Raw genomic sequence first — 26,396 nt, forward strand, 5'->3', positions numbered from 1 at the left:
TTAAGTCCACCAAAAAAAAAAAAAAAAAAAAAGAAAGAAAAAAGATATATTTTAAGTGCACAAAAAAGAGGCATATTTCAAGTCCCCAAAACTTTTCGATGCTTACTGAACACGCTGCGAGAAGCCGCCAGCCCCCCTCTCTCCCCCCTCCCCTTGCCAGCACATCGCTGCCTCCTTCCCCACCCCCGAGAGGACCTCGGAAGCCCCGGGGCTCCCTCCCGGGGGGCGCAGCTCCCCCTTCCCCCGGCGGGGCGGCCCCGCTCGCACTTCCTGCTGCTGGCGGCGGGGCGAGGCGGCCCCGGCCGCGGCCGCGGAGCGGGGCGGAGCAGCGGGACGGGACGGGACGGGACGGGGCGAGCAGGCGGCGGTGCGGGGCTCGCCGGGGGCTCGCCGGGGGCCCGGGGGGCTGAGCAGCTCCGCCGAGCCGCCGCGGAGGGATGCGGAGGAGCCGGGCGCCCCGGCGGCTGGCGCTGGCCGCCTGCCTCGGCTCGCTGGTGCTGGGCGTCTTCTACTTGCAGAGCAGCCTCAAGCCAGGTGGGTTCGCTGCGGGGGTCGGTGGGTTTCTAGGGGGGGACCCCAATTATATATACCCCCTATCTTCCCCCGTACGCACCCCGCAGCCGGGGATCCGGGCTCCTCCCGTTGAACTGTTCTCCCGTGGCGGGGAGCGATGCGGTCAGGGCAGAAGTAAAATCTGAACTGCTTTGTGCTGGGAGGGTTCGTGATTTCCCTGCTCTTCGGGGGAAATTAGCTCCTCTTTCCTAAGAGATGTTATTGGGTAATTCCTGTCGTTTTAACAATGCACTAATGTTTTCTTGATTGCTGCAGCAATCCATCAATGGGGCCTTTAAAGTTAGTTCTGGAAATTGGGAAGACTGATTTGACTGAGATGGTAGTGGAATGTTATCAGTGTGGACTAAATGAAACGCGATTTTCCTTTTAAAGGGGCTGCTCCATCACTTTAATGTGTTTTTATCCTAAACATATATATATATATATATAAAAGCTTAACTTGTTTTCTGAGTAAGATTGAAGAGGAGTTAGGTTTCAGCAAGCATTTGTTGTTCCTAGGATAGCTTGTGAAGTTTATCAAATGAAGTCAGTAATCCCAGAGGACCACGCTCAGTATTTCATTGCTCAACTTTTTTTTAAAGGAACAATTTGTGCCATCTTATTTTAATGCCGGGTATATTCAGCGAGAAGTGCAGCACTGAATTGGCTCCAGCCTCCATGGCTCCTAACAGAGGGGACTGCGTTGGATGCTGGAGTCACTTTCTATTTGACAGTGTTTGACTGGGAAACGTGGCTCTTCTGGGAGCCTGGCTTTCAAAAGGAGACTTCTGTGGGTCTGAGTCAGCACAACTTACTGTGCTTCCTCAACTTGAACGCCTTGCGTGGCCCCCACGCAGTTTCGGATGGGGTTCCCACCAGGTCAGAGCAAACCAGGTGACAGTAAGGGCGATGGCATCTCCTGATAGGTTTGGGGGATTTCCTCTCTGGAACACTTCCTTCAGAGGTGCTGACCGCAGCCTGGTCAGCTGAGGCTTTGGCAAATGCCTTCACTGGGCTGCAAAGCGATTTCCTTGCTATGGGACAAGGGGCATTTTTTAAGGGTTCTGCTGGTGGTGATGGGATTGGCATAGGTATTTTTTTTATATTTACACCTAAACTGGTGTAAACTCGCAGTGTTTGACTTGTTGGAGGCTGTTTGTGATGGTGAACACCCTCTGCACACTGGCCCCTTAAGGTTCACAAAAGAGGTGAATTAAAGTCATATTCATATTCTCTAAAATCTGGTTATTTTCTAGCCACATAACTGTCTCCTGGAGTCCAGCCTACATTTTTATGCCATTTCTTTCCCTTGTTATTTTTCAGATTACAGTATTTTCCCTCTTCAGTTCCGTGAAAAATTCACACTAGCAGAGGAAAGGTCGTTACCAAATACTGAAAAGACATAAGCTAAAAATTGCTTCTTTTTCTTTTAGCCCAAGGGAAAGCAAACTGAGCCAATTACTTGAATTTTAGAACTTGCTAGTTACAATAATAAGTAAACAATTTGCAGGCAAAAATGTCATCTTTAAAGTGATGGTTGCCTTGAGGTTATTTGGAGTTCTTGGTTGCCTGGTGTCATTTGGTTTCTATATAATAATGAAGAAAAATGCTAGGAAAGGCAGCAGTGCTTTGAGCTCCCCTCTGGAGCGGCCAGATCCTTTTCTCCACCTTCTGCAGGATTCAGCAGGTTGCCTTTCCTGGGCTGCCCACGCTCCATTTCAGGTAACGTGCTGAATTAATCCTAGCTAACAGCATGGAGAGACTGAACCATCCTGTGACCAGGACAAGGCATACAACACGGGAGCAAAGATGGTATAAACAAAAGCCTTTAAGTCCGGGAGGTGAAACTAAGGACTCATTTCGGGGAGCAGGAATTAACTCCATTTGCACTTCCCACTTCTAATTCCATCCGCGCAGTTGTGCGCACGGAGCGGTTTGTACTGAATCAGCGGCTGTGCTGGAATAAGGCTGTCTTGTTCTGCACCAGGAACACCCACACACCAGCGTGTGCTGAAATAACTCGGCTCCTAAATAGCCGCTGAGCCAGTTATTTTGGTGCTGGGCTGTTTGTACTGGAGTCAGCAGCAGAGTCCCCCGCTGGACCTCCTGGAGGCAGCCCACGGTCTGTCCCCCGTTGGCGTTGGGGTCAGCGGTGACATGTCTGTGACTGCTGCACTCCAGACTCACAGACGAGGCCAAGGGCAGGATATCTGCACTGCAGGGAAATATTAAGCTGGTGCCAAGCACGGTGTCGGGTAGAATTCACAAGCACCGCCACAATGGGTAGTTAACGGGGTTCGATCACAGCAGTCCTCTTCTGGCATCTCCAGTCTCTCCTGGACTGGTGGTATGGGCAGGTCTGGTCCATTCCTGGGCAAACCTCGTGCAGTCTCAGCGTGGTGCCGGACACAGTGTGGTCCCTCAGAGGGACTTGGTTGTGCTGGTGTCAGCCTGCAGCCATCCAGGAGATCCTGCCTGGCACTATTGCCATCCCTCTTCTGAGTTGATCTTCTTCTGCTGTCTGCTCCAGGGATGGTGTATCATTAGCAGCGGCCACAGTGACCCTACACGTCGTCTGTTTTCTGCATAAAGGAGGTGGTAACAAGTAGTGGGGATGGATTTCTGACCGTTCTTTCATCAGACTCCAGTTGTAGAATGTCTAGACTGTGGTAACTGCAGGAGGTTGCTGATCCTTGTACGCACCAAAGCTTTGGTCGCTGCTGGTCTCAGGGAACTGCACTGAGGCAAGGAGGGAGGCTGAGATAATTCAATCTGACCCCAGGAGATCCGTGCATAAGAATACCAGCTGTTTTGTTCTTACCTGGTCCTTGGTCTGTCAGGTACAGTGGCTTGTGCGTGCTGGAGGTGATGGGGGACATCGCAGGCAGACCTTGCACAGCAGCAGCCTGCGGGATGGGGAGCTCCCCGCTTCCTGTTGTTCCTAGCTCGTTCCAGTGCTGAATCACTTTCTCCAGCAAGAAAGAAGGAAAAAATCTCAAGGTTGCTTTATTTCTTCTCTGTTTCTGTCCGACTGCAGCATCCAGCTGTTGTTCTTCTGTCTTTCTAGCAGCACTTGCTTAACACTGGCTTCTGCACTCCTTGTTCTTTCTTGTCCTGCGGTCAGCATGAGTTGTGGGACTTCACAGGACTTTGTGGGTTAGCCTTACTCAGCTTCTGAGCTGACTCTTGCATAACGAGACACCAGCACCAGGATCATGGTAGCGCTAATGCTATGATATCACTCCAAACTTTGGATGAGGAACCAGGAAGGTTTGGGAGCAGGGAAGCACCAAGGCCCCTTTCTCCATCTGATCCGTTCCTCCATCCGCTGAGGCACCCAACTGAGCATTGCAGGTTGCTCCTGCCAAACCAAACAATGAAGCACGTGGCAAGAGGAACCCCTGGAGGCACGTGCACACAGGATGGCTCTGCACCAAACGGCGGCATTAACAGTGGGACGTGAAATAATGCCGAAGCTGGGAGCACTGGGAAATGGGGAGACTTGAGGCCCTTCAGCTCTGCCTGACACAGCTACCAGCCCAGGCATCGCCTGCACTGAGAGCTGGCTTTGTGGGGCTTTGGTTGTGTCAGCCCCGCCTGGCTTTCCTGAAGTGACTACCAAATGGCTTTTCTGGGCCACAAGGTGTCTGGTTTTAACACCCACTGAGTTCTGCCTCTGAGATCTGGGCCTTCTGATCCTTGCAGATCTGGCCTTTCACATTTTCTGAGCCATGCATCCAAGATGAGTGGTTGCTCGTGGGAGCTGTCATTCAACCCTGTCCTTCTGCCTACAGATTTGTCCCTTCAGGACACAGATTACAGGCAATTTGCCTGGGGTCCTGCAGAGTGCTGGTCCTGGAGCCTACAACTGCACCTAGCCCGAACGGAGCCACTTAAACAGTTAGAAATCAGCAGAGCTTTTCTAACCAGGGATTTTTTTTTTAGAACAGGAAAGAGCCTATTTTAGACCTCAGTTCCTCCCCATTGTTTAAAGGTATTTCAGGCTGAAATCCAGGCACGGCCAAAGTTGGGGGCAGGCACCCTCCTGATAAGCAAGGCTGCGTTGTCTGCACGCCGGCCACCACTGGAAGTGTGGGTAGGGGTGTGAAATCTAAGAAGCCCTCTGAGATCATGTTGGTTTTTCTGCTGTGTTTCTGTTTCGTTTGCTTTTGTTGTGGGGCAGTTCTGCCGGGCTCAAATTCCTGTGAGTTCCAAGAGGCATGGACCCAGCGCTCAAAGTGTAGGGTTGTCAGCAGCAGCATTGGGCATTGCGGGCTGGAAGGTCCCCAGGTCTGCCGCAATTGAAGATGTGAAGTGCAGTACCCATGACCCCGATGGTGGAAAAATCAGCCCGGTCTAGTGCTGGAAGCAGAGCAGTAATGAAGCCCATCTGCTCCCGAGCACCAGCCCTTCCATGAGGAATGTTTTTTCTTGTCCGTCTTGGCTCCGTATGATTTCCTGAGAATCTCTGATACGTGCAAGAAGTTTGGGATGGGGAAGGAGGGCGCTCAGTGTGCCAGGAGTTAACTCTGTGCCTGCAGAAGAGGTTTGCACCTCAGCAGCTCTGCAGCCCTCCCTGGCCCCACATCCCACTGGCATCCTGGCCCTGCTGTCGCTCTCAGGAGCACCTGCACCTGCACCTTGTGCTTTGTTCCTGCTCCCAAAGACCCGATGCTCAGATTGATCCTGCAAATAGGGCTGTGCAAAAGCAGCTTCTGGGAGCAGGAGGACCTCGCCCCATGTCGGTGCAGGTGGGACCTTCTGGTGATCCTCAGTCAGGTCCGAGGTAGGAAATGAGTACTCATGTGCTGCCCAGAATCAATGCTCGGAAGGGGTTGCTGCTGACACCAGTGGCTGGGCAGCCCCAGCCCTGCAGGGAGCAGCTCTCCCCGGGTGCTGGGGCTTGCTGCTCACTGGGTTTTCTTTCTTTAGCCGCTTCCCCGACAGCGTCTGAATGGAGAGCATGACAAGCCCTCCATCTTAATCCCAGTGCAAACACAGCTGGCTTTCCCAGGGCTTGCTAGAAGCCAAGAAACTACAAAGGCATTAGGTGCTTAACTCCCATTACTCCCCCTCATAGCCGAGTACCCAAAGAAGAGCTTAACTCCCCAAATACCTCTGTGGGGCCAAGCGGGGGACGTTACACATCCAGGCTTTGACACACAGCTGGGCGAATGCCCCAGACTTCCCCAGTTAAAAGGCAGTTAGAGGCTAGTAGAGGTCTGGGAGGGAGGAGGCATCTCATGCAGTAGCTCTGGTGGCCTAAAAGGCCTGGGGTGACCATTGCCTAGGTCCTGATTTCGCATCCACCCCACGCATGGTGCTGCCCGGTGCACATGTCCCCCTTCCCAGACACTCATCACTGGATGCTGGGATCATTGGTTCGTTGCTGGCTGTCAAGGTTTGCTCTAACCAGCCCAGTTTTCTCTCTGCTGCAGGTTTGCACTCCTTGCAATTCCAGTCAACTATCCAGTAAAATTGGTTGTAGAGCTCTGATAAACAGGAATCAACTCCCAAACATCCCTTCTGCAGCCCTGTTCACCTTCTCCCAATTGCCTTTGCCCTACTCTGTGAAGCCAAAATCTCAGTCTCAACCAAAGCCCAGCATGGGCAGAGGTGGGAATAAAGAGTGGCTCTGCATCCCCAGGAGCTGGGTGGCCACTGCTCGGATAAACTCCTCTTTCTGCGTGTTCTTCACGGAGATCTCCCAGCGTAGGAGGTAGCACTGGGGCATGTGGTTTGGTTTTGTTTCTCTCATAGTTTTAACGAGCCAGGGAGCAAAGCTAATGCTATGTTTATTGTGTTGGAAGGAGAGCGTGATGCTCTGAGAGAGCACGCAGCCTGTGTGAGAACAGGGAAGGAGAGGGGAGCCAAAGGACATGCTGTGAGAAGTGGTTTTGTGTGCTCCGGATCCATGCAGAAGTAATACCTGACCTTCCCTGGCGCCAAGTGCACGGTGAGCCCCGTGCTGTCTGGAGGCTTGGAGTGCCAGCCAGCTGGCAAATGGGGGCTGCAGTGGCACTGGGACATCTATGGAGGCAGCACAGTTGATTTTAGTAGCCACCTGGTCCAGAAGTCAAGGAGACCTCATAGCCAGACGAACCTGCTCACCCCGCCATATAACAGCCCCAGAATCCCTACTTCTTTCACTGGGCTGACTGGCAGAGCCCGGTGTTGCCCTGAAGTGTGCTTTTTTATCCGACCGATGGCCCAAGCCCTGCAGACAGGACAGCGATTGCAAAAGGCAAACACACTGCCCTGCCTCGTGCACACACGCTCCCCTGCAGTCGGCAAATACGTCTCAGCGTCAGCCCCAGGCATTGCTGTGACTCGCCCTGGGCGGCTGCCTAAAAACTGGCCTTTTTCTGTGAAAAACAGGGGAAAGGCTGGGTGAGAGCAGGCCCGGGGTCTGGATCCTGGCCACCCCATCGGAGATCTGGCTTGAAGCTGACCCGTGCAGCCTGGCAGGACATGGATTTGGGGAAGTCTTTCTGCTGGTTTGTTGGGGACAGGTTAGTGCAAGGGACGCCGCTCTCCCAGGCAGCATTTGTTTTCACCAGGCCTTCTGCAGCAGCTCTTGCTGAGGCAGCTGGGTGAATACGCTTGTGAAGCTCCCTGCCTTGTAGCACTTTCCAGCTCCGAACTTACGAAGGCTTGCAGACAAAAATCTGCACGAGCCTGAATTTTGTTTCTAGCTAGACAAGATCGTCCTTGCCTCGGGGTAGGAATTCAAACTCTGCTTGAATCACACAAACCCATATCCCTTGAGCTTTCTGGGATGGCCCTGAGCAGATTTCTCCGAGCTGTCCTGGGGCCAGCCTTCCTTGGGCTGCAGGGCAGGGAGGTGCCCAGCCTGGAGCCAGCCAGAGGAGAGCTGCAGCAGCGGGGCAGAGGAAGGGGCTGGCTGGCCTGGCTGCTTCTGCTTTTTCCATCGAGCCCTGGAGCTCCTCATACTTGGATGAACTCTGATTAGATAAAACTGTTGTACATTTTTGGGTGGGGACCGATGGGAGTCGGTATTTCCTGGGAGAAGAAAGCAGTTTCTCTCCCAGCCGGTTGCTGCTGCTGCAGGTCTGACCCCCTCGTTCAGCAGCTACATCCGCAGCGGAGGTGGCTCAGCACCATCTCCCCGTACAGGAAAGCATGGCCACACAACCCACATCCTTCAGCAGTTCTGCGCTGAAGTGAAAATCACCATTCAGCATTTAAAATGACTGAGAACTTAGTTTAGAGGGTGCAAAGCTTGTGGGCTCAGCATCTGCCTCCTTGTATTGTCCCAGCTGCAGGCTCCGCTCCTTTTCCATGCAGTGGCAAGAGCTTCCTACAGCTACAGCTACAGCTCTACAGCCGTTCCCCACACCGTGGAGAGCCCAGCCTGGCTCCTCCTGCCCCTGTTTGCCTCCCTCTTTCCCCTGACTTCCCTCCACCTTATCAGCGTCTGCCTCCTTGTGTTGTCCCAGTTGCAGGCTCTGCTCCTTTTCCATGCAGTGGCAAGAGCTTCCTACAGCTACAGCTACAGCTACAGCTCTACAGCCGTTCCCCACACTGTGGAGAGCTCAGCCTGGCTCCTTCTGCCCCTGTTTGCCTCCCTCTTTCCCCTGCCTTCCATCCACCTTATCAGTTACCATCTCCGATGCCTTCCATCCACCTTATCAGTTACCATCTCCGATGCCCTGGGGCAAGGAAGGAGAAATGCCTTCAGGTTCCTTGCAGCACTGCTCTGCCAGCACCAAGCCCTGGGGGCAGGTGTCCCTTTGTGAAGCTGTTTCTGCAGCTGGGAGATGCTGCAAACCACACTGCCTGGCGGGTGTCATTCTATGACGGCCGTGTTACATATGTGACCACGTACACAAACCGCGGCTGAGCGCAGTTGTGCTGAAGAAGCGCCCGGTGCCGATGAGAGCCAGCTTCTTCAGAACGGGGCTTAATTTTCACGCAGTCCCTTGGAGCATTATTCAGCGGGATTGGAAGCTGCTTTCTCCCCAGAAGATCTGTTTTGAAGGTGGCAGTGTCTCTGCGTTGGCTGAAGCGTCAGATAAACCACTTGCAGCTCATCCTGTGGTGCGAGCACACGGCGGCCATGTTCTGGCTGACATCTGGGCCCTACACAGCAGCACACAGGGCATGCCACGACCGCCCCATCCCATCTCTGTGCACAAAGGGACACCCTGGCCATAAGTCCTCGTGTCACAACAGCTTATTCTTCTCCTGGGAAGTGCCACTGCCTAACAGGCCTCCATCTCCTGGCTGTGATCCTAGCCCTTCTGCAGAGGGAAGCAGCGGTGGTGGGCTGGAGCCGTCTGTGGAGCGGTGTCTCTGGGAGCACGGGGCTTTTTGTGGGGATTTGTCACCAACATGAAACCTGATCCAGCCAGATGTTGCTTTGCTGCCATGGTGTAGTGACCTTGCAGCAAGGAGGGCAGTGTTGACACGAGGTTCAAAGGTGCTGTTTGTTTGGAGCCGCTAGGCGTGGGTATCTCTGGGGCTCCAGAGGGCTTCCTTCAAGGCAGGGAGCTGGGAAATTAGCACAAACTAATTGGAGGTCAGAAACTCCTCAGGAATTCCTATTTTCTGTTGTGATGCAGGCGTGCAACTCTGCCCCCTCCCCTGGCTATGGGGGGCGGATCTGCACGTCAGGTTTCTCCATGGCATGGGAAGGTGGCAAGTTCAGTCCTGCAAACATCTGCAGAGCCGGCCCGTTCCTTCTGGCAAGGGTGCAGTGGTGGCGTATTCACAGCTGGGTCATTTCCAAGTTTGCTCCTGGCAGCACTGAAGAGATTGATTTCCCTTTAGCTTAATAGGGCTGGCAGACGCAGGCACCGTGAGGCTGAAATAAGGCTGGCCTGACTCCAGAGAAGCTGTGCTTCGATTGCCCATGAACGGCCACTGGTGGAGGTGCAAGACTCCTGGTTCCCTTCCCCCTGAGGTCTCCATCAGACCTTACTCACACCCTGCATAAAGGAAAGAGATGTCTACAGAGCACCTCCTGCACCTGCCCCTGGACAAGTTGCTGCCAGTGATGCTGGATCCGTTGTGTCTCAGTGCTGCAGTGATGCTGGAGATGTTTGCATCCTCTGTTAAATAGGCTGGTTCTCCGGTGGCTTCAGACAATGCCCACTACAGCAGAAATGGGCACAAGGAGCTTTTCATCACAGGATGAGATGGAGACACTTCTCCCTATCCTGCAGCAACCCATAATTAGCTCCTGTCCTGCTCTGCAAGCTCATGCACCTCTTCCACGCATTGTGAAGCCTGTGCATCTTGCTCCATACCTCGTGGCAGTGATTTTCGCAGGTCAGTGTCCCACTGTCAGGACGGTGCTCACAGGGCACAGATGCTCAGCTGCTGCTGCCAAGCACACAGAGCAGAGCCCAGACGGGAGTGGCCGTGCACAAGGTGGTGCAATGGGAAGCATTTGCTGAGTGCGCATTTTTTTCCAAGTGCTTGTTGAGCTCTTCATCAATTCCAGATGCGCAAAGCTGACAAGACATCTTGAAATGAATGCAGCAGGCGAGTTGCTGAGCCATGCGACGTTAGAGAGGCTTCCTTTTTCTTGTTTACGTGTAGGAAGCCTGCATGCAGAGGGCACAAACTGTGTTTGCCCAAACCAGACCTACCTGCGGGCAGGTTTTGAGCACGTCCAGCCTAGCCTGGGGCACCCTGCACCAAGACCCCTGCCAGCTACCAGCCAGCCCCTGCATGTCCCAGCAGGGATTTCTGCCTTGGCACTGCCAGCACAAGCTCTTCTGCTGTAATTCCTGCTGAGCAGCGGCCTGGAAAGAGGCTTTATTGACGAGGAATGGAAAAGCTGGCAGTTTGGGCTTGCATCATACATGCAAGCAGCCAGCCGGGGCCAGGAGAGCAACAGGCATAATGGGGAAGAGAAATTGCTCTTGGAAAGCTTCTAGCTTGGCTTGTAGGAGGAATTAACCCTTTGAAAACAGAGGCTTATGTGGTGCTTATGTACAGATATTTTATTTGTGCACGTAGGCCGTATTCCTCCTGGATGCTGTTCTGTTCATTTTGGGTTTCCTATCAAGATGTCAGTTGCATTCCTTTTGACAGTGAGGCACATCACTGCAGTGAAATACATCCCCCTGCCTCCAGTGCCTGTGATCCTCCTCCTGAACCTCCTGACATCTGCCTCAGCCTGGAACCAGGTGACCCGAGCCTCCTGCTGCCACCAAGGGGACATGTGGTTCAGGAGGAACTGCTGAATGGGACAGAGCGTCCAGACCAGCCGCTCCTGGCTCTGGTCCTGCTCTGAGCCTTGCTGACGACAGTGTGGCACTTGGCAGGTTGCTTGAAGCAGCTGGATTCCTTCTTTCCTTCTCGGCATGATTTATTGTGAGCTAATCCTATAGCTGTTGCTCTTTTCCATCGCTTGATTAGCATTTCCCTGGCTGATCCTTGACTCAAGTTGACTAAGTTGGAATAAGAAAGCCTTCCTCGAAAAACAGAGCTAGGGACATCGCTGTCTCCAAAGAGGAGAGAGCCAAGCAGCCAAGCACCAGCTGTGCTAGCCGTGGTGCCTGGGTGCAGCTGGTGATGCTGTGACGATCCAGGTGGTACCTTCAGTGAGAAATGAAGGCAAATTACCTTCAGAAATATAAAGGCAAAGTAATCTGTGCAAGATAGTAGGAGTCAAGAGAGGAAAGCACTTTCATGAGGCTTTATAGAAAACAAGGAACTTCTGTATGCAGCTTTTAAATTGTCTTCCTAGTGGCAATGCTAACTAAATTTACCAGGATCTTGAGCACTGACAGTGATGCTCAGGTGTTTATAAAGCATCTCCAGCAGCCAGGTCCCTGAATCATACTCACCTCTGGAACCAGTGGCTCTGGGTACGGCCAGCGCTGACTGAAAAGGAGGCAGCTGGCTGAAGCCTTTTCAGGAGTCACCTCCAGGCAGTTGGTTTTTAAAGGCTGGGCCTTCTCCTTTTAGGGGAAAAAAAAAAGGTAACACACGCAAGTAGAGCATAATTATTCTCCTGCCCAGCATGTGTGATGTGCGTTAGAAATCTTCCTGCACAGGAAGTTTCAATCCCAACCTCATATCAGGAATTTAATGTTCTTTTTCTGCAGCAGCTTAAAAAACACCAGCATCTGCTGACACCCCCTCAGATCTCCCTGCTGCTTTTGTGGCTGCTGCCTGAGCAGCCACATCTTGCAGATGGAGGACAGCGTTGGCTGCAAACCCATTGATGCTGAGTCGTGTCTCAGCCCCAGCACTAACTGCAGCGTGTTGAACTTGTACTGGAAAGGGACAGGCTGGGGGTGGGCTGTGTCACCCAGGCATGTGAAGCAGAACGGGCTCATTGTATCTTTTGACACGTGCTGCAGCCACTGCTGGGAACAGCCACGCACAGCATCCTGCTCGCATGGCAGGGGATGCACACCACAAGTGGGTGCAGTCAGCACCCTGACCGCCATGGCCTGATACATCTGCGGGAGGAGTAACAGAGGTGGGCAGTGGAAATGGTGTTGTCAGCAGTTGGCTTTCTTAGTTTAATTCAGAGTGCTTCAGCAGGGAACCCTCTTCTTCTGGTGATTTGGAGAGAAATCCAAATAGTGTTGAACATTGGACTCCAGTCCCTCTTGTTAGGATTGTGTTAGTCCCGTCGAACCCATGGAAAAGCAGCGCCCTAATTCAGACTCCCTGCTTACTTTTTGTTCCTTCCCTGATTGTTCTCCAGCTGGAGACCACAGTCACTGGGGCACGGGAGAGGGGACACTGGGCAAACTCTCGTCACCATAATAACCAAACCATCACATGTACACCAGGGGACCAGTCCCAACCAGGGATGCCTGGTGTCACATCCCATCACCTCCCATTACAAGCCACGTCTGAGCCAGAAGATCAACCACTGAAAGGTGCCTGAAGGTGACGAGGGGACAGCCACCAGCAGGCTGCCACTGGGAGGGGGTCAGGCCAGCTGCACGGCCGTTCAGGAGGCACATGCTGTCCTTCCTGGGCAATGTGGCATTGCCTGCCCTAAAAAGGTTGCCACAGCACCGGGGAGGCTGGTTTGAGGCATTTTCCTGTGAAAGTCGATGTCCCCTGAGGTCTGGTGGCACTTGGTGCTGGTGGCGCTTTGCCTGTGGGCCCCAGGCACAGGGTCCCAGACAGCAGATGACTGCATGCAGACATCTGGGATCACAGGCACAGGTGGAGGCAGGTGGCCTCAGGGTTTTGGATCTGCTACAGCTCCCTGAGGCCGTGCGATCCACCCCCAGATGGTCACCACACGCTGCTGCTGGCAGGCTCAGCCGGTCCCTGGCTGGCTGGAACAAGAGCAGGACGTGTGTTCACTGCTGTGCGTGGCTTCTCCCATCCATCTCTTTCCATAGGGAATCACTTAGGACCATCCTCCGTGTCCTGAGTTAGCATTGCCTGGGGGTATCACACCCCCTTGTGCCCCTCTCTTGCCCTCCACTCAGCAGGGCAGGTCCCTAGGAGAGCAACTGATTTTTCCTGTTAAAGGCGGCGCTGTCTGTCAAATTATCCCATGTAAAACACTTCACAGTGTGTTTCTTGGCTGGAGGCAGACTGTCATTAGTGCCAGGGAGATGCCAGGTCCTGGCTACAGTGGTTAAATCCTGCAGACTGGAGCAGGCTGAAGAGCTCCCAACATTTCTTTCCATCTCCTTCCCAAAGGAAGTCATCTTGGACATCATGCACACCTCGTAACGGTGCAAAAAGCTCTTTTCCCTCTTTTCTAGGAGGTTTGTGCAGCTGGGCAGCTCCCGAGGTGGCCTCAGGAGTGGCAAGCATGACTTCAGGAGTCACTGCCCCTGGTAACTCTTGTAAGGAGCCTGACTGGAAGGTGCTGGGACTGAAGATGGTTGTTGGGGACAAGGGTGCCCCATCGCCCTTCAAAAGCCTTCTGTGGCTGCTTGGCGTTGACCTTAATTAGCTCTGCAAAAAGCTGAAGGTGTCATTTGGGGAAAAAAGGGACATGATAGGGTTTAGTGGGACCTCTCCATCAGCTCTACAGGGGTGATGCGTGTTTTAGCTGGCTGCTGGGGAGGAGGAAGAGGACCATTGCTGGTGGACCCCTGTACCCTTCCCTCATCTTTCCCTGGAATTATATTTTATGACAGTGGCTAAAACATCATTTCTAGGTGCACCTGGTGCTGCAAAACGTTTACCCTTACGGGAACGTGGGGAGGTTTATTTGCTGGAGCTGATGGGAGAGATTTGTCTCTCCCTGCTGCACCTCACTGTGCCTGTTGGACGTGAGCTCTTGTCTGTGTAAACCTCCTCATGTGCACGTCCCATCCTGTCCTGCTCAGGTTTGCCTCCGAGCTGTTTTCCTCCAAGCTGCTTTTATTTGTGGTTCTTCCCTTGGCTGTGCGGGTAACCTCCTTGCAACAAATCTCTGTTCAGCCCTCTTGCAGTTTCTAAGGTCTGGGAGGCAAGGGGAGCAGGGGGGTTAATTATTTGGTTTGGCTCTTTCAAAAGGGCTGGGGGGGGGATGGTAGAAAATGTGTAGCAGTGGTAAAAAAAAAAAAAGCCTGAGCTAAGCTCTCAAGCATCCCCATGCTGCTGGGATTCGGTTCTGTCTGATCCAGCCAAGTCACTCGGTTGCTTTAATTTTTGCTGAATGAAACAGCTTTAAATCAGGACCACATGAACCTCCACTTGGGGCATCTTCCAAGCTTTTTCTTCCAAAAGGAGTGGTCCTAGGAGGCTGGGCTGCCCTTAATGGTGTGGCTCTGGGCATGACCCCATACTAGGTTTATTCAGCAGGACCTTGAGACGAGGCTATTTTGCACCATCTGATCCCGAACTGGAAATAAGCTGTTGCTCAGCCACACAGCGAGCAGGTCGATGTTTTCAAGCCCACTGTGTCGTATGGGTGCTGCGGGGAAGTGCCTTGTACAAACTCATGGCAGCAGTCGGTGGTTTCAGACTGACCATTGAACCTCTGCTCAGCGGAGGTCCTGTGCTCAGCACCTGGGGGCTGTGGCTCAGCTGGGGACACAGAGGGATGCCATCAAACCACACGGTGGCTTTGTGGGGCGCAGGGATGTGCCTGACTATTAACCTGCTGAATGAGGCATGGTCACAAAGGTGACTTCAATCCAGCCCTTCGATGTGCTGGCTGTTGGGGAGGGACTTGCTCCAGGAGCTGTGCAGGGGTGCAACCAACTACAGGTGTTGGGCTCCCCTTGGAGGTCCTGTTCCTAATGCTCCTGTTGTCCATCCCACCAGGGATACGTGTTATTTGGGACCTGGTGCAGGCAGCTGTGGGGCCTGGGCAGCCCACGCTGGGCTTTCAGAGGCTGCACCAGCCATCCTAAATATTCAGCCCGGTGGCATCCTGCCCCTTGGCTCTGCTGTAACGTCTGGAAATGCTCTGCAGCAAGCGAGGGGAAGGCCCTGCTCTGCTGGGCGTGCGGGCTGTCACCCTGCTGCAGGAAACGGGAGGGGAGCTGGCAGGAGAGGTCTGATGGAGAAGGATGATTATTCCTGTTCCCTAAGGAGCGAGCCCAGACAGACGCCTCTGCCCCTGCAGAGCCATGGGGAGCCAGGCAGCCTTCCCCAAGGCTGTCCCGCAGCACAGAGGGCAGGACGAGTTATGCACCAGGCTATATGGGACCTGCTCATGGCCACGCTGCATGGGGTGCATCAGGGGGACACCGGTGTCCCACATCCATGTGACTGCCGGTGCAGGAGGGACACTTGCTCGTCCCCTGATGATGGGAACAAATGATCGCCCACATCTGCCATGCTCCTGGGCATCCTCAGCCAGGTCTCTGGCATTCAGCATCCACCCCAGGATTCCTGTCCTGTGTCCTCAAGTCTTGTGCCCCAAATCCAGAGTATTTGGGATGTTATCTTTTCCCTGGGGAGCCACGGGAGTGCACATTTTTCCAGTGGTGCAGCAAGATGATAAGAGTCAGGGGCCCATGTAACCTGCTGGAGGTGTTGTCTGTGTGACAGTAGTGTGACAGGGGGATGGGGGTGTGTGGGCTCCTCAAACTCGGTGGAGAAGATGCTCAAGCAGACTTAAGGTTTTTGGGGTGGTCCAGAGAGCTGCTGAGCTGGTGCTTGGGGTGAAGACATGGACGAAGCCCAGCTGTAACACCAGCAGAGGTGGCTGTGTCTGAATTCACAGTGCTGAAGGGTGCATTTAAACAAGTCAGACGTGGTTCAGATAGATTTCTTTTCCTTCCTTCTCTAGTGTTTTATTTAATTCAGCCTCTGTTGCCTATATCCCCAGCTTTTTAGTTGCAGTTTAGTTGAGTAGTCACAGACAGCTAAACAGATTGGATTCAGCCTCTTTGCTGAAGCCAAAAATTGGTGTTCCCAAGCCAAAACCTTCCTGTAAGAACAAAAATTGGAATGGTTTGGGTTTTAATTCCCACAGGGGCTCCCTTAGCTCTGAAGGTGCAGAAGGATATGTGCGCCAGAATGGCCACACTTCACAGCTGAATGCAGCACACAGGAAAGCAGAGGGTCACTACTTTGGTCATCATCTCCATCAGTGGTTATAACCTTCAGCATTATCAGGTCAGTGGGTCTGGAGCTTTAGTTGGGATTTTGGTATTCAAGATCATCACTGTTTTGTGAAAAGGAAAAAAAAAAAAAGAAAAAAGAAAGAGAAAAAAAAAAAAGAAGAAGCACAAAACAACAGTCAGCCTTTGTGCTTAGGTGAAAATAGAGAAAATGTGTTCTCCATCAGTATGAGCCCAAATATAAAGGCCAGAGCTTCCTAGAACTAAGCTTCGCTTCTTTGCAGCCCTGTTGGCTCCAGTAGCTCTGATCCTTCCAGCCAGGGCTCTTTGCACAGACCATGGGCTGCTGCCCAGGGTCTCGGCTGCTGCTTCCACGTGCGATTTCTTGGCCTCTGTGCCCTGGTCCATCTTCAGACAGGCTTTGTGTCCCAGGCTTTGGTATCAAACTGGGAGGGAAAACAGAGCTCAGACTGCTGGATCTACCACTGCTGATGCCAAGCTCTATTTTCATCCTCTCTCACTTTTTTTTTTCTTTTTTTCCTCTTGGACGTTAAAATCGAAAATTGGACGGATTCAGCCGTCAGTGGCCACAGCTAGGATTTGGCTTTGAATAATGCAGTCTCGGTGTCCTGTCTTAAATCAGACAGCAGGGCTGCAGTGGGGTCCTGCTCTGCCCCATCATGTCAGGAGCCAGAGAGGGGTCAGAAACAGCAAAGCTCATCACAAGGAGACCCGGCTCCTAATTTTTGGCTCTTCCAATGACTGGCAGCGTGACTTGAAGCAAGTGGTTTTAAGCTGATCCCTTCAAGCTGTGGAGCTCTGTGTGTTGTTTCCCCATTGTATGAAAAAGGCTGCCCCGAGAGCTCCCTGCAGCACGAACACACGCCTTTCCCGCTCCCCGGCAGGGAGCTGCAGGCTGTAATTAACGCCCAGACTGATCATTTCGGGTGGCCAGGCAGCACAATTATTTTTTCTCTTTTTTTAGGTTTTGCACAGACACAACAGGAAGCGAAGCTGGGGCTGCGCGACAGAGCGGGGCGATAGTGGCAGGGCCAGGTTTAACTCTTTGGGGCCTCTCGGGTGTGCACTCACGTGCAGGTTCACGTGCTCGCTCCTCACTCCTCCAGATTTCACTCCTCTCCAACATCTTGGATTGGAGATGACGAGTGGAGCTTTTGGCTCCTTGTGGCTCCAGGGCCCAGCCGGAAAAACCCCTAAAAGCTCATTTTCCACCCCAAAAGGAGCTGTGATTCCTCCCAGCCAGAATCCCACCACCCCGGGGTTTCCAAACCTCCTATCTGTGCAGTTTGGCTCCTGAGCAGGTGGGCATCAGGGTGTCCTGCACCCGAAACACCTCCTGCCCCTTTCTGCTGGTGCTCTCCCAGGGCAGCATCCATCCCAGCCCCTGCAGGCTGCCAGGGGACAGCCCGGTCACCTCGCTGCCCTTCTCCGCAGCTCCGCAGCTGCCTTGGTCCCAGGGGAGCAGAGCTGTCAGTGCTGCAAGTGAAGGTCGACGATGCTATGGATAATGGTATTCATGCTCCTTCTTCTTTTTTTTTTTTTTTTTTTTTTTTTCTCCTGTGGCAAATACCTCACTTGATACGTTTCAGGAATTCATTTGCTTTTTTTATCACTGTCACACTGGCAATTGATAGCCCTGAACTAATGCATCTGGGACCTCCTGCCACTTCCAGCAGCCAAGTAGCAGAAACTGCTAAATTCCAGCATGGTGAAATTAAATTCTGTTGTATTTCTTGCTCCCCTGGTCCAGGACAAAGCTTCAATTTCCCTGTTTGGTCTTTCAGTCTTTCCCTGCCATGGCAGCCATTCTCCGTGCTTTGTCCATCATCGCTATCGTTCTGTTTTTATGTCAGGCTCATTCCTGAAGTATTGATCCCAAAGTCAATCTTAGAGATGTTTTGCTGGATATCCACCTTCTGCCCAATATTTCCCTTTAAGCACCGCTTGCTTTCCAGCTGCTCATGACCCTTACAGTTCCCCTTTTAAACTTCTCTAGAAGAAGTACTTATTTCCTGTGGCAGGTCATATCTCATGCTTTACTTGCATCTGGGTGACTATCTACCACATATGCTCAATCTACAGAAACTGCTTGTTTTATTGGCAGCTCGGCTTGCATGGGTGTAAGCTGCACTCAGTAACTGCCATCTTGCATTTTATTCCCCTCTCCAGCTTTGTACCCACATTTTCAATCGTTTTCCTTCCTTCGGGCTCTTTCCTAGAGCTTTGGTAATGCTGATGTCAGAGGAGCAGGCTTGTCACTGCCTGAATCCTGTCTGCTCGCCAAAATCTTGAATTCAGGCTCTGGATTTGCTGTTGTGGTCGCTGAGAACCTCCTTCCGTAATTAAGAGTCCCTGCAGCCAAAACAGCAAATTCCTTCGCTAGTGCTTCCAGAAGCCTGGGATGGACATGATGCAGTCTTTCCCTCATCTCACACATGAGTGACTGTCTTCATAATCAGCTCGTACACCTAAATAGTCACAGATTTAAAATCCATTCCCTTTTCCAAAGAGAGCTGGCAAGCCATTTGAAGCCCAGATCCCGCTGCGGTGTTGATGTCACACCACTGCAAGAAAATAGCCTTGGTTTCGATGGGCTAGCACAAAACTTTGGGCTGCAGAGGGAAGGAAGGAGGGAGTGTGTTGTCTTTCCAACCTCCAAAGGAAAGACTGAAAGCATTTGTAGTACAGGAGGCTCCAAAATGTGCCTGAGCCGCTTTTCAGGCTCCTCTTATTCAGTGATTTCTGGTCAGCATAACTGCTTTAGCATGGGGCTTTCCCTCCCTTGCTCTACATCACTGCTGCTCCCATGCTTTGAGGATGCAAAGGGTGAATGTGGTAGTTTTCTGCCTATCCCAGCGAGAAACATTTTGATTTGGATGAAAGACATACACTGTCTTCATATCTGTTACCCAAGTGATCCAGCAGTTACCAGGGAGTGACATTTTCTCCTCTCTAGAAACTGGATATACCTTGGCTAACTGACATCGCTGCTTACAGATGCAATTACAGTGATACTAAATTTCTGAGGATTGCCATCGCATGCGGGGGAATCTGGGAACCTCATAACAAGCTATAAAGTCAGGAGGCAAGCCAGCGTGCAGAGATCTTGGCAGCTCCCCCATGATGGAAGATCCTGCTGTACTCAGGGCCGTGGTGCCAAAATGCAGCACGAACTATTAATTTGCTCTGATGATCCTCCCGCCTCAACACTGCCATATATTTCAGTACTCCTTGGCCTTCCCAAACTGCCTGGAGTCCCAGGAGCATCCCAAAGATGGGTAAGCCAGCAGTGCAGGGGATGGGGTGGCTGACTCCATCTCAGTGAGTGGAAGAAAAAGGACACGTACAGGCCATTGTGCATCTGCCCCCTTCATCCCTCCTCCTCACAGCCCAGGCTGCATCCCAAACCTGATAGAAGAAACAGGCACAGACCGAGCCGAGCCTTTCCCCAGGCTCCCACTTACACGTTAGGTTTCCTCTCCAGCCATGCAGCCCAGCCAGCTGCAGATCCCCTGGAGCTCAAAGGCAAGTCATTGCCTGTCAGACTGGGTGGTGATGGACAGGACGGGGTCAGCAGGGAGGGGACAGGATGGGGAGAAACCATGGGATGGGATTGAGGTGGTGAGGTGGTTGGGACGGGGAAGAGGGCTTTGTGTTCCAGTTGGGAAGGATGGGAGGGCAACACAGTGCCATGCCGAGCCGTGCGCAATTTCCCTTTCTCTTTGGGACGCTGCGAGCAGCACAGACAGCTCTGAGCAAGGAGATGTCCTGTGGTTGAGCCCTGGCGAGAGCCCCGGGCAGGGAGAGCAGAAGCTGTCGAGATGCTGTGTGTGTTCAGCACTGCTGGGCTCCTCCAGCTGCATGGGAGCAGCAAGCCTTTTTCTTTTTTCCCTTTTTTTTTTTTTTTTTTTTTTCTGTAACCCCATACAGCCTGTTTCCAGCAGCTTTGGGTCAGCCCGAACCACCCTGGGCTTGTTTATGTCTCCCATGAGACAGGTTTTGGGTGATGCACGTGTGAACCACAAAAACAAACGCCCCCAGGTTGCTTTTGCTAAACACAGGCGCAGTGCCTGCAGTGTGTGACTCTTGCAGGCAGCCCTCAGTGGGGTCACACCATTAACACCAACAGGAGTTTGTCAGCCCCATCAGGGAAAGGGACTGGAGTTTAGTGCCCTTTGCTGGCAGCCTGGAGACGCAGTGAGCACAGCTTTCAGGGCTGATCTCGCTCCCTTCTGCTTGCAGATAGCAGAGCTGGAAAATGTGAACTGGGACCTGCTGGGACAGATGTCCCAGCTCAGGGCTGTGAACGTTGAGTTTTCCACTTATCTCTCGTTAGCAGAGATGCCCTTTCCCCCTCTTGTGGGGTAACGGGTGCGGGGTGTTGAGGAAGAAGCAGCACCTCGTTGAGTCACCGTACGGTGCCACGGGAAGTGGTGCGTCCCATGGACACGCAAGCAACCATGTGCTGGTGATGAAATCTTGTGAGGCCAGCCAGGCATTTCCCCCTGTTACAGCCCAAAGAAGGAGTAAAGATGAGCTTATACCTGGGTGACTTTGGGGTGGTTTTCATTTAGGCAAAATAGAAGCACATGAAAAAGGTATCTGCTGCCACAGGTAGCCCTCTGGCGTCAGAGCAGCCCCGAGGATGCTTGGGTGGCAGTCTGCATCTTCAGATGCTCAAGGGGATGTCACTGGTTGGATAGGGAAAAAAATCAAAAATAGCAAATAAGACCTTAAAACTGGGTGAAACTTGTGACCGAGTTGCCTGTTAATTACCGTGGTGTTAATTACAGAGCCTGGAAATGCAGACTCCCAGCCCGGCGTGCCCCAGCCAGTGCAGCCAGCGTGCAGCGGCACTTCCCGCGTGCATATGGGGCCAGCTGTTCCCGGTTGCTCTTGAAATCGTAACAAGCTGCTGTCTTTATGTATGGCCTGTCATTTGCTTAAAGGATCTCTGGACCTTTTGCACCCTAACAGTGGACTCTGTTGAAAAATAAGGGGGAGGGACAATTGTTAGTGAGAAGTCCCATACCACATAAATTTTGTGCTGGTGGCTGCGGTTTTTAATTTCATATAAATCAGCCCTTTCTTTTGACTAAAATCCAGCCTTTGAAGACTCTGCAGTCCACTTAACATCTTGCTAGCATTTGAGAACTGGCCCCAAATTAAATAGATTGGATTTGCTGCATTCAGGTTGGCTAAAACCCAGAAGTAACAATGGAAAAACAGTATCAGTGATGGAGAAAAAAAAAAGAGGCTCATCAGCTCATCTTCCCCATCTTCCCCTGTAGCTGAGCATCTTTCCCCAGAGCCAAATGGGTTCATCTCTGTGTGGGTTACATTGCCACATCCCGATACGGCCCCCACCACTGGGTTGGGCATCACCAGAGGGGGTGAGGGAAGCAGTGCCCAACCCCTCTGACCCTCTTGATTTTTCTCACTCCTTTTCCAGCTGCAGAAGACGGGGCCATGAGGACAGCCTGGCAGGGGAAGGCCGGTCGCAGCCCGCTCCAAGCCCTGTATGAGAGTGACCAGGTGAGGGGACAGGGCGAGGGAAATGGGAGTGAAGGAGGAAAGGGTGGCAGGGTTTGACCCCTTCTCCCAGCCCTTCAGTTCATGGGCACTGGGCCATTGCCAGCCACCCAAGGACACACGCCCAAACCTCTGGCTGTGCCCAAAAGAAAAGACCGTGCCACTTTAGGGGGTAGTTGGTGCTCAAAACCTGCTTACGGCCCTTGCTGGAATTGGGATAAATGGATTCAGTGCTGGTGGGCTGAGCCATGATGAGAAACCCATGTGGTTTTGCCATCTGGAGACGTCAGAGGAAACTCTGGGTCATTGTGGCAAGGCAAGAGCATCTTTGCTGGACTTCCTGAGCTCATCATTCATAGCTTCTTCTATGATGATCCTTGTGGGTCCCTTATATATAATATAGTATGATAATTAATATAATGTAATTAATATAATAAGTTCCTTATATATAATATAATACAGTATAATACATCCCTTATATATAATTATAATATAATATGTTATAATGTAATGTAGGATAATTATATATGGATATATATAATATTGTATGATTCTTTGTTGGGAGAGATATATATGTATATCTATACACTCACAGACACACATGTTTATCGTATATTTATGTATGCATATACATAAATATGTATGTTAAGCTGGTTTGGGTCATGACAGGTTTATAATCCTGGGACATTTCGGGCCTTTCCATCACCTGCTGCACCTGCCGAGATGCAGGGTGTTGGTGGGTCCCTGCCCATGCAGGACGCTGCTGCAGCGGAGCCAGGTCCCTTTCCATGCTCAATGCTTTGTGTTCCAGCCCGGGGTGGTGCTTACACGTCTATAAGCAGCCGAATTACATTTGCTCTGGGGAAAATGGCAAATGCGGACGTCTTTGGCCATGACGCCTGCATACCCTAATCCTGCTGGAATGTCCTGGTGTTATTTCCTTGAAAGTGATGCTTAATTTCTCTGGCTTTTAAAAGGAAGGGAAAGAAGGGAGCAATTTTGCCCTGAATTAGCTGAAAGACATGCACTTATTCCAGTGGGCGGCTGCTGAAAAGTAGTCACATTTATTTGTTGCCATGCCTGCAGACAGTGTCTGTCTGTCTGTCTGTCTGTCTATCCATCCCTATAGTTTTAAATTATGCAAGTGCAGGGAAAAACACCTGAAAAAAATATCAGATCATTAAAATGTCTGTGTTTTTTTTTTAGCACTTGCAAAAAGCATTTCCATTTTTAAAAGGTGGAGGGCAGCTTCCAAACAAAACCCAGCAAGAGAATTTTCTACCAAAAAGTTTGGCTCTGTAGCAAGTTGTACCATGAAAACACCTCTTTAGCTATGATCATTGCCGCCCTAGATCCAGTGCTCTTCATATCCAAGTTGCCAACAATGTCAAAATCATCTCTTGGAGGCAGGTAGAGTCCGTTGGCTCGTCCTTTGCAGGAGGAACTTTTCGCCCTGGTGTTAGTGCCACCCTGGAGGTGAGGGCTCTGCTGGATCATGCACGGTGTGAGCGGTTTGCTTCAGCACCCCAGATCCTGGCAAGAGTTTTACAAAGCCCAAGCCACGCAGCACTGCCTCTCCCATACTGTGGTGACTCCTAAAATCAATGACAGCTGTCAGCAGTGAGGATGGGGACACCAAGGAGGTGGCCTGCCCTTTGCCCTTCATTGTGTGGTGGCCACAAGTGGGACGCACCAGCTGCAGGGACAATGCTGTGGAGCTGTGTGATCCCTGCGTGGCTCAGAGTGAAAGCCATGGATGTCTTGCAACACGGTATTATTGCATGGCATTAAAGCAACAGCTCTGTAGGGTCAGAGCCACCCTGGGTTAGGAACGGATGGCGAGACCGTTAGCGGCTGCGGCTAAGACGAGGCTTTTGGGAAGCTCCCAGCAGTGGCTTTGGGGCTGAGCATGAAATCTCCCAGCCGCAGCTTGTAAAAGGCAGAGGGAGCAGGCAGGAGGAGGGGACCTTCCTCTTCTGAGTTCCTGGAAATGGCTTCCTTCCCCAGATATTTGATTGACATTTTTGGAGTTTCTGATGAAAACCCGGACAGGAAAGGACGCCTCCAGATTGCAGGGGGATTTCAGCTGGGGCCCATGCATGTCCCCAGACTGGTGTAAGACAACTTCATCAGCCAGCATGGGGAGAGGCTATAACACGACTCGTTTCATGCCCCTTTCTGCACTCCTGATCTTCTTGTCTCCTCATCTTGCTCCTCATCACATTTTGTTCTCTCTTTTGGCCCCAGCGGGTCCAAGCATTAAATACACCAAAGCAAGTTGAGTTCAAAGTCAGCGCTGTCCCCAAAAAGCCCACGGAAATCCCCTGGAAGCCCCCTCCAAAAAAACAGAGAAGGGGAAGTGATGGGAACAGTTGTGAGCCTGATGTTGTACATAGATCCCTGTCAGTTTGGGTGAGCTGGTGACCATTGCTCTTTTTCCTCCCCAGTTGGAGCAATCGTCGCTGCAGGCAGTTCACCAGCAGAGGCGTGAGCTGTTGAGCAACGTCTGCAGCCGTTACACCCGCAAGCGGCGTCTCCTGCGGCCGGATGACTTGCGGCACTTGGTGGTGGATGACACGCACGGGCTGCTCTACTGCTACGTGCCCAAAGTGGCCTGCACTAACTGGAAGCGGGTGATGATGGTCCTGACGGGGCAAGGCAAGTACCGGGACCCTTTGGAAATCCCTGCCAATGAGGCCCATGTCTCATCCAACCTGCGCACCCTCTCCGAATACAGCATCCCCGAGATCAACCACCGCCTGCGCAGCTACCTCAAGTTCATCTTCGTGCGGGAGCCCTTCGAGCGCCTGGTCTCGGCGTACCGCAACAAGTTCACCCGCAGCTACAACACGGCCTTCCACAAGCGCTACGGGACCAAGATCATCCGGCGGCACCGGCAGGAGCCCAGCGACAGGGCGCTGGAGCGCGGGGACGATGTGCGCTTCGAGGAGTTCGTCTACTACCTGCTGGATCCACGGACGCAGCGGGAGGAGCCCTTCAATGAACACTGGGAGCGAGTGCACTCGCTCTGCCACCCCTGCATTGTCCACTACGACGTGGTGGGCAAGTACGAGACCTTGGTTGAAGACGCCAATTACATCCTCCAGCTGGTGGGGGCCGACACGACTGTCAAGTTCCCATCCTCGTCCAAGACCACGAGGACGACAGATGACATGACAGCCCAGTTCTTCCAGGACATTAGCCCCTTCTACCAAAGGAGACTCTTTAATTTATACAAAATGGACTACTTGCTCTTCAATTACTCCATCCCCTCTTACCTCCGCATCCGATGAGGCAGGGGCTGGGGGAGAGAGGTGGGAGAGAGCTGGGTAACTCTCATTTTACCACAAATCTTCTCCTCCGACCCTGAGCTGATCTCTTGGTTCATCGCCGTGCCCTCTCCGTTATGGTCTGCTCCACATCCTGATGCCTCATTTAGGCAGGGTCTGGAAGGAGGAGGCCTCACAAAACACTGGGGCTGGAGCTTTCCTTCCCTTTCATCTCCAACAGGAGATGTTGGGGGGAACAGGAGGCTGCTGGCTTTGACGGCTTGCCTTGTCCGGGGACCTTTAACTCCTCTGTAGGTCCAGTTTGGGGAAGGCTCTTTTTTTCGGGCAGGATCCCTTTGGGTCTTTCTCCTCACTGGGCATGGACTTGGGGGACAGGATGGCGTGTGTCAGAGACTTGCATAGGACCAGAAATAAAGCAATAATTTAATGTAAGTTTTTCCATTTGTTTCAAATTGCTCCCACCTTCTTTTTTTTTGCTTTGTTCTTCTCCCTCCACCCCAGCTTCCCACACTGTCCCCCACCACTGGGGAAGGCAGCAGCGTTTCTCTCTGACAAAGCCTGGAGGGCTTTTTTGTTCCTCATCCTCACGTGCTCTTGGCTAGGATGTGAAAAATATTGCAAACAGAGAGACTGGAGCACATTTGCAGCTGGCATGGGCTCCTGCAGCCAGAGCCTGGCACTGGGATGGCTGTGTTGCATCAGGGATGGAAGAAAATCATTTTGGGGAGCTGAACTGGGGCAAACTGGGGTTGGGAAGGGCCTCAGAGAGCAACTGTGCTGGGCAGGGGAGAGCAGTGGTGAGGTAAAGGTGATGCTGCACTGGGAGGGCTGGAGAAGGAGCGTGTGTATGTGTGCCTGCTTATTTGTGAGAGTGCGCGTGTGCATCAGAAAAAATAAAGAATTAAAAATGGGGACAGAGACACCTAGTGGAAAATTCTCCTCTGGTTGGCTAGCTTTAAACAATTCTTTTTTTTGAAGAAGAAAAAGGGGGGAACACAAAAGAAAATGACAGACACAGTCCTAAGGCTTTAAATTCAAGCAGTCCAAAGAGCTGTATTTCTTTAAAACCATATTTCAGTCTTTCCCCTTTTCTGTTCAGCTTTGGCTCAGTGGCTGCCTTTGTAAATAAACACGCCGGTAATAGAATTTGCCGTAGTGTGTGTCTGCTGGCTCAGCTGCGAGCACTTGACTTATTAGTGCAATACAATGGGAGGTTTTATAAAACCCCAGTGTGCTCAGACTGTTTTTAAAAAAATAATGTTTTCATCTAACAACTTTCGGCTTCTACGTCTTAACCTTTTTTGCTCTATGCCTCTGATTGTCCCTTTCAGCTGACATTCCCTCCTTGGTTACGCTGTTTGGACAGTGGGTTTAGGAAAGCACTGCAAAAGAAAAGTAAATAAAACTGCTGGTGATCCTGGCAGCCTGACCGATTCTCCCAATGTGGGTTGGAGCTCGCGCAGAGATGGCCTTTCTCGTGCTACCTTAGTATCTCTCTGCCTGGCTGAAAGTCAAAGCACAGAAACAGCTGACGTGA

The 26,396-nt window shown here is 52.1% G+C and overlaps 1 protein-coding gene across 1 annotated transcript; it reads left to right on the top strand.

The window, feature by feature from the left end:
- Nucleotides 1-437: 437 nt before the first annotated feature.
- CHST13 (carbohydrate sulfotransferase 13) lies at nt 438-25,261 on the top strand. Its single transcript, XM_032194170.1, has 3 exons — nt 438-534; nt 21,490-21,572; nt 24,017-25,261. The coding sequence occupies exons 1-3, from the start codon at nt 438-440 to the stop codon at nt 24,860-24,862; spliced, it is 1,026 nt and encodes a 341-aa protein (XP_032050061.1). The 3' UTR covers nt 24,863-25,261.
- Nucleotides 25,262-26,396: the final 1,135 nt, after the last annotated feature.

The sequence above is a fragment of the Aythya fuligula genome, chromosome 10 (genome assembly GCF_009819795.1).
Source record: "Aythya fuligula isolate bAytFul2 chromosome 10, bAytFul2.pri, whole genome shotgun sequence".
Classification (NCBI taxonomy): Eukaryota; Metazoa; Chordata; class Aves; order Anseriformes; family Anatidae; genus Aythya; species Aythya fuligula.

What these genes read in the sequence shown, in the direction of transcription:
- CHST13 (XM_032194170.1), top strand. Translation starts at nt 438, where the DNA reads ATGCGGAGGAGCCGGGCGCCCCGGCGGCTGGCGCTGGCCGCCTGCCTC. An exon ending in GCAGAGCAGCCTCAAGCCAG is followed by an intron (nt 535 to 21,489) that starts GTGGGTTCGCTG and finishes CTCCTTTTCCAG; the next exon opens with CTGCAGAAGACGGGGCCATG. An exon ending in CCCTGTATGAGAGTGACCAG is followed by an intron (nt 21,573 to 24,016) that starts GTGAGGGGACAG and finishes TTTCCTCCCCAG; the next exon opens with TTGGAGCAATCGTCGCTGCA.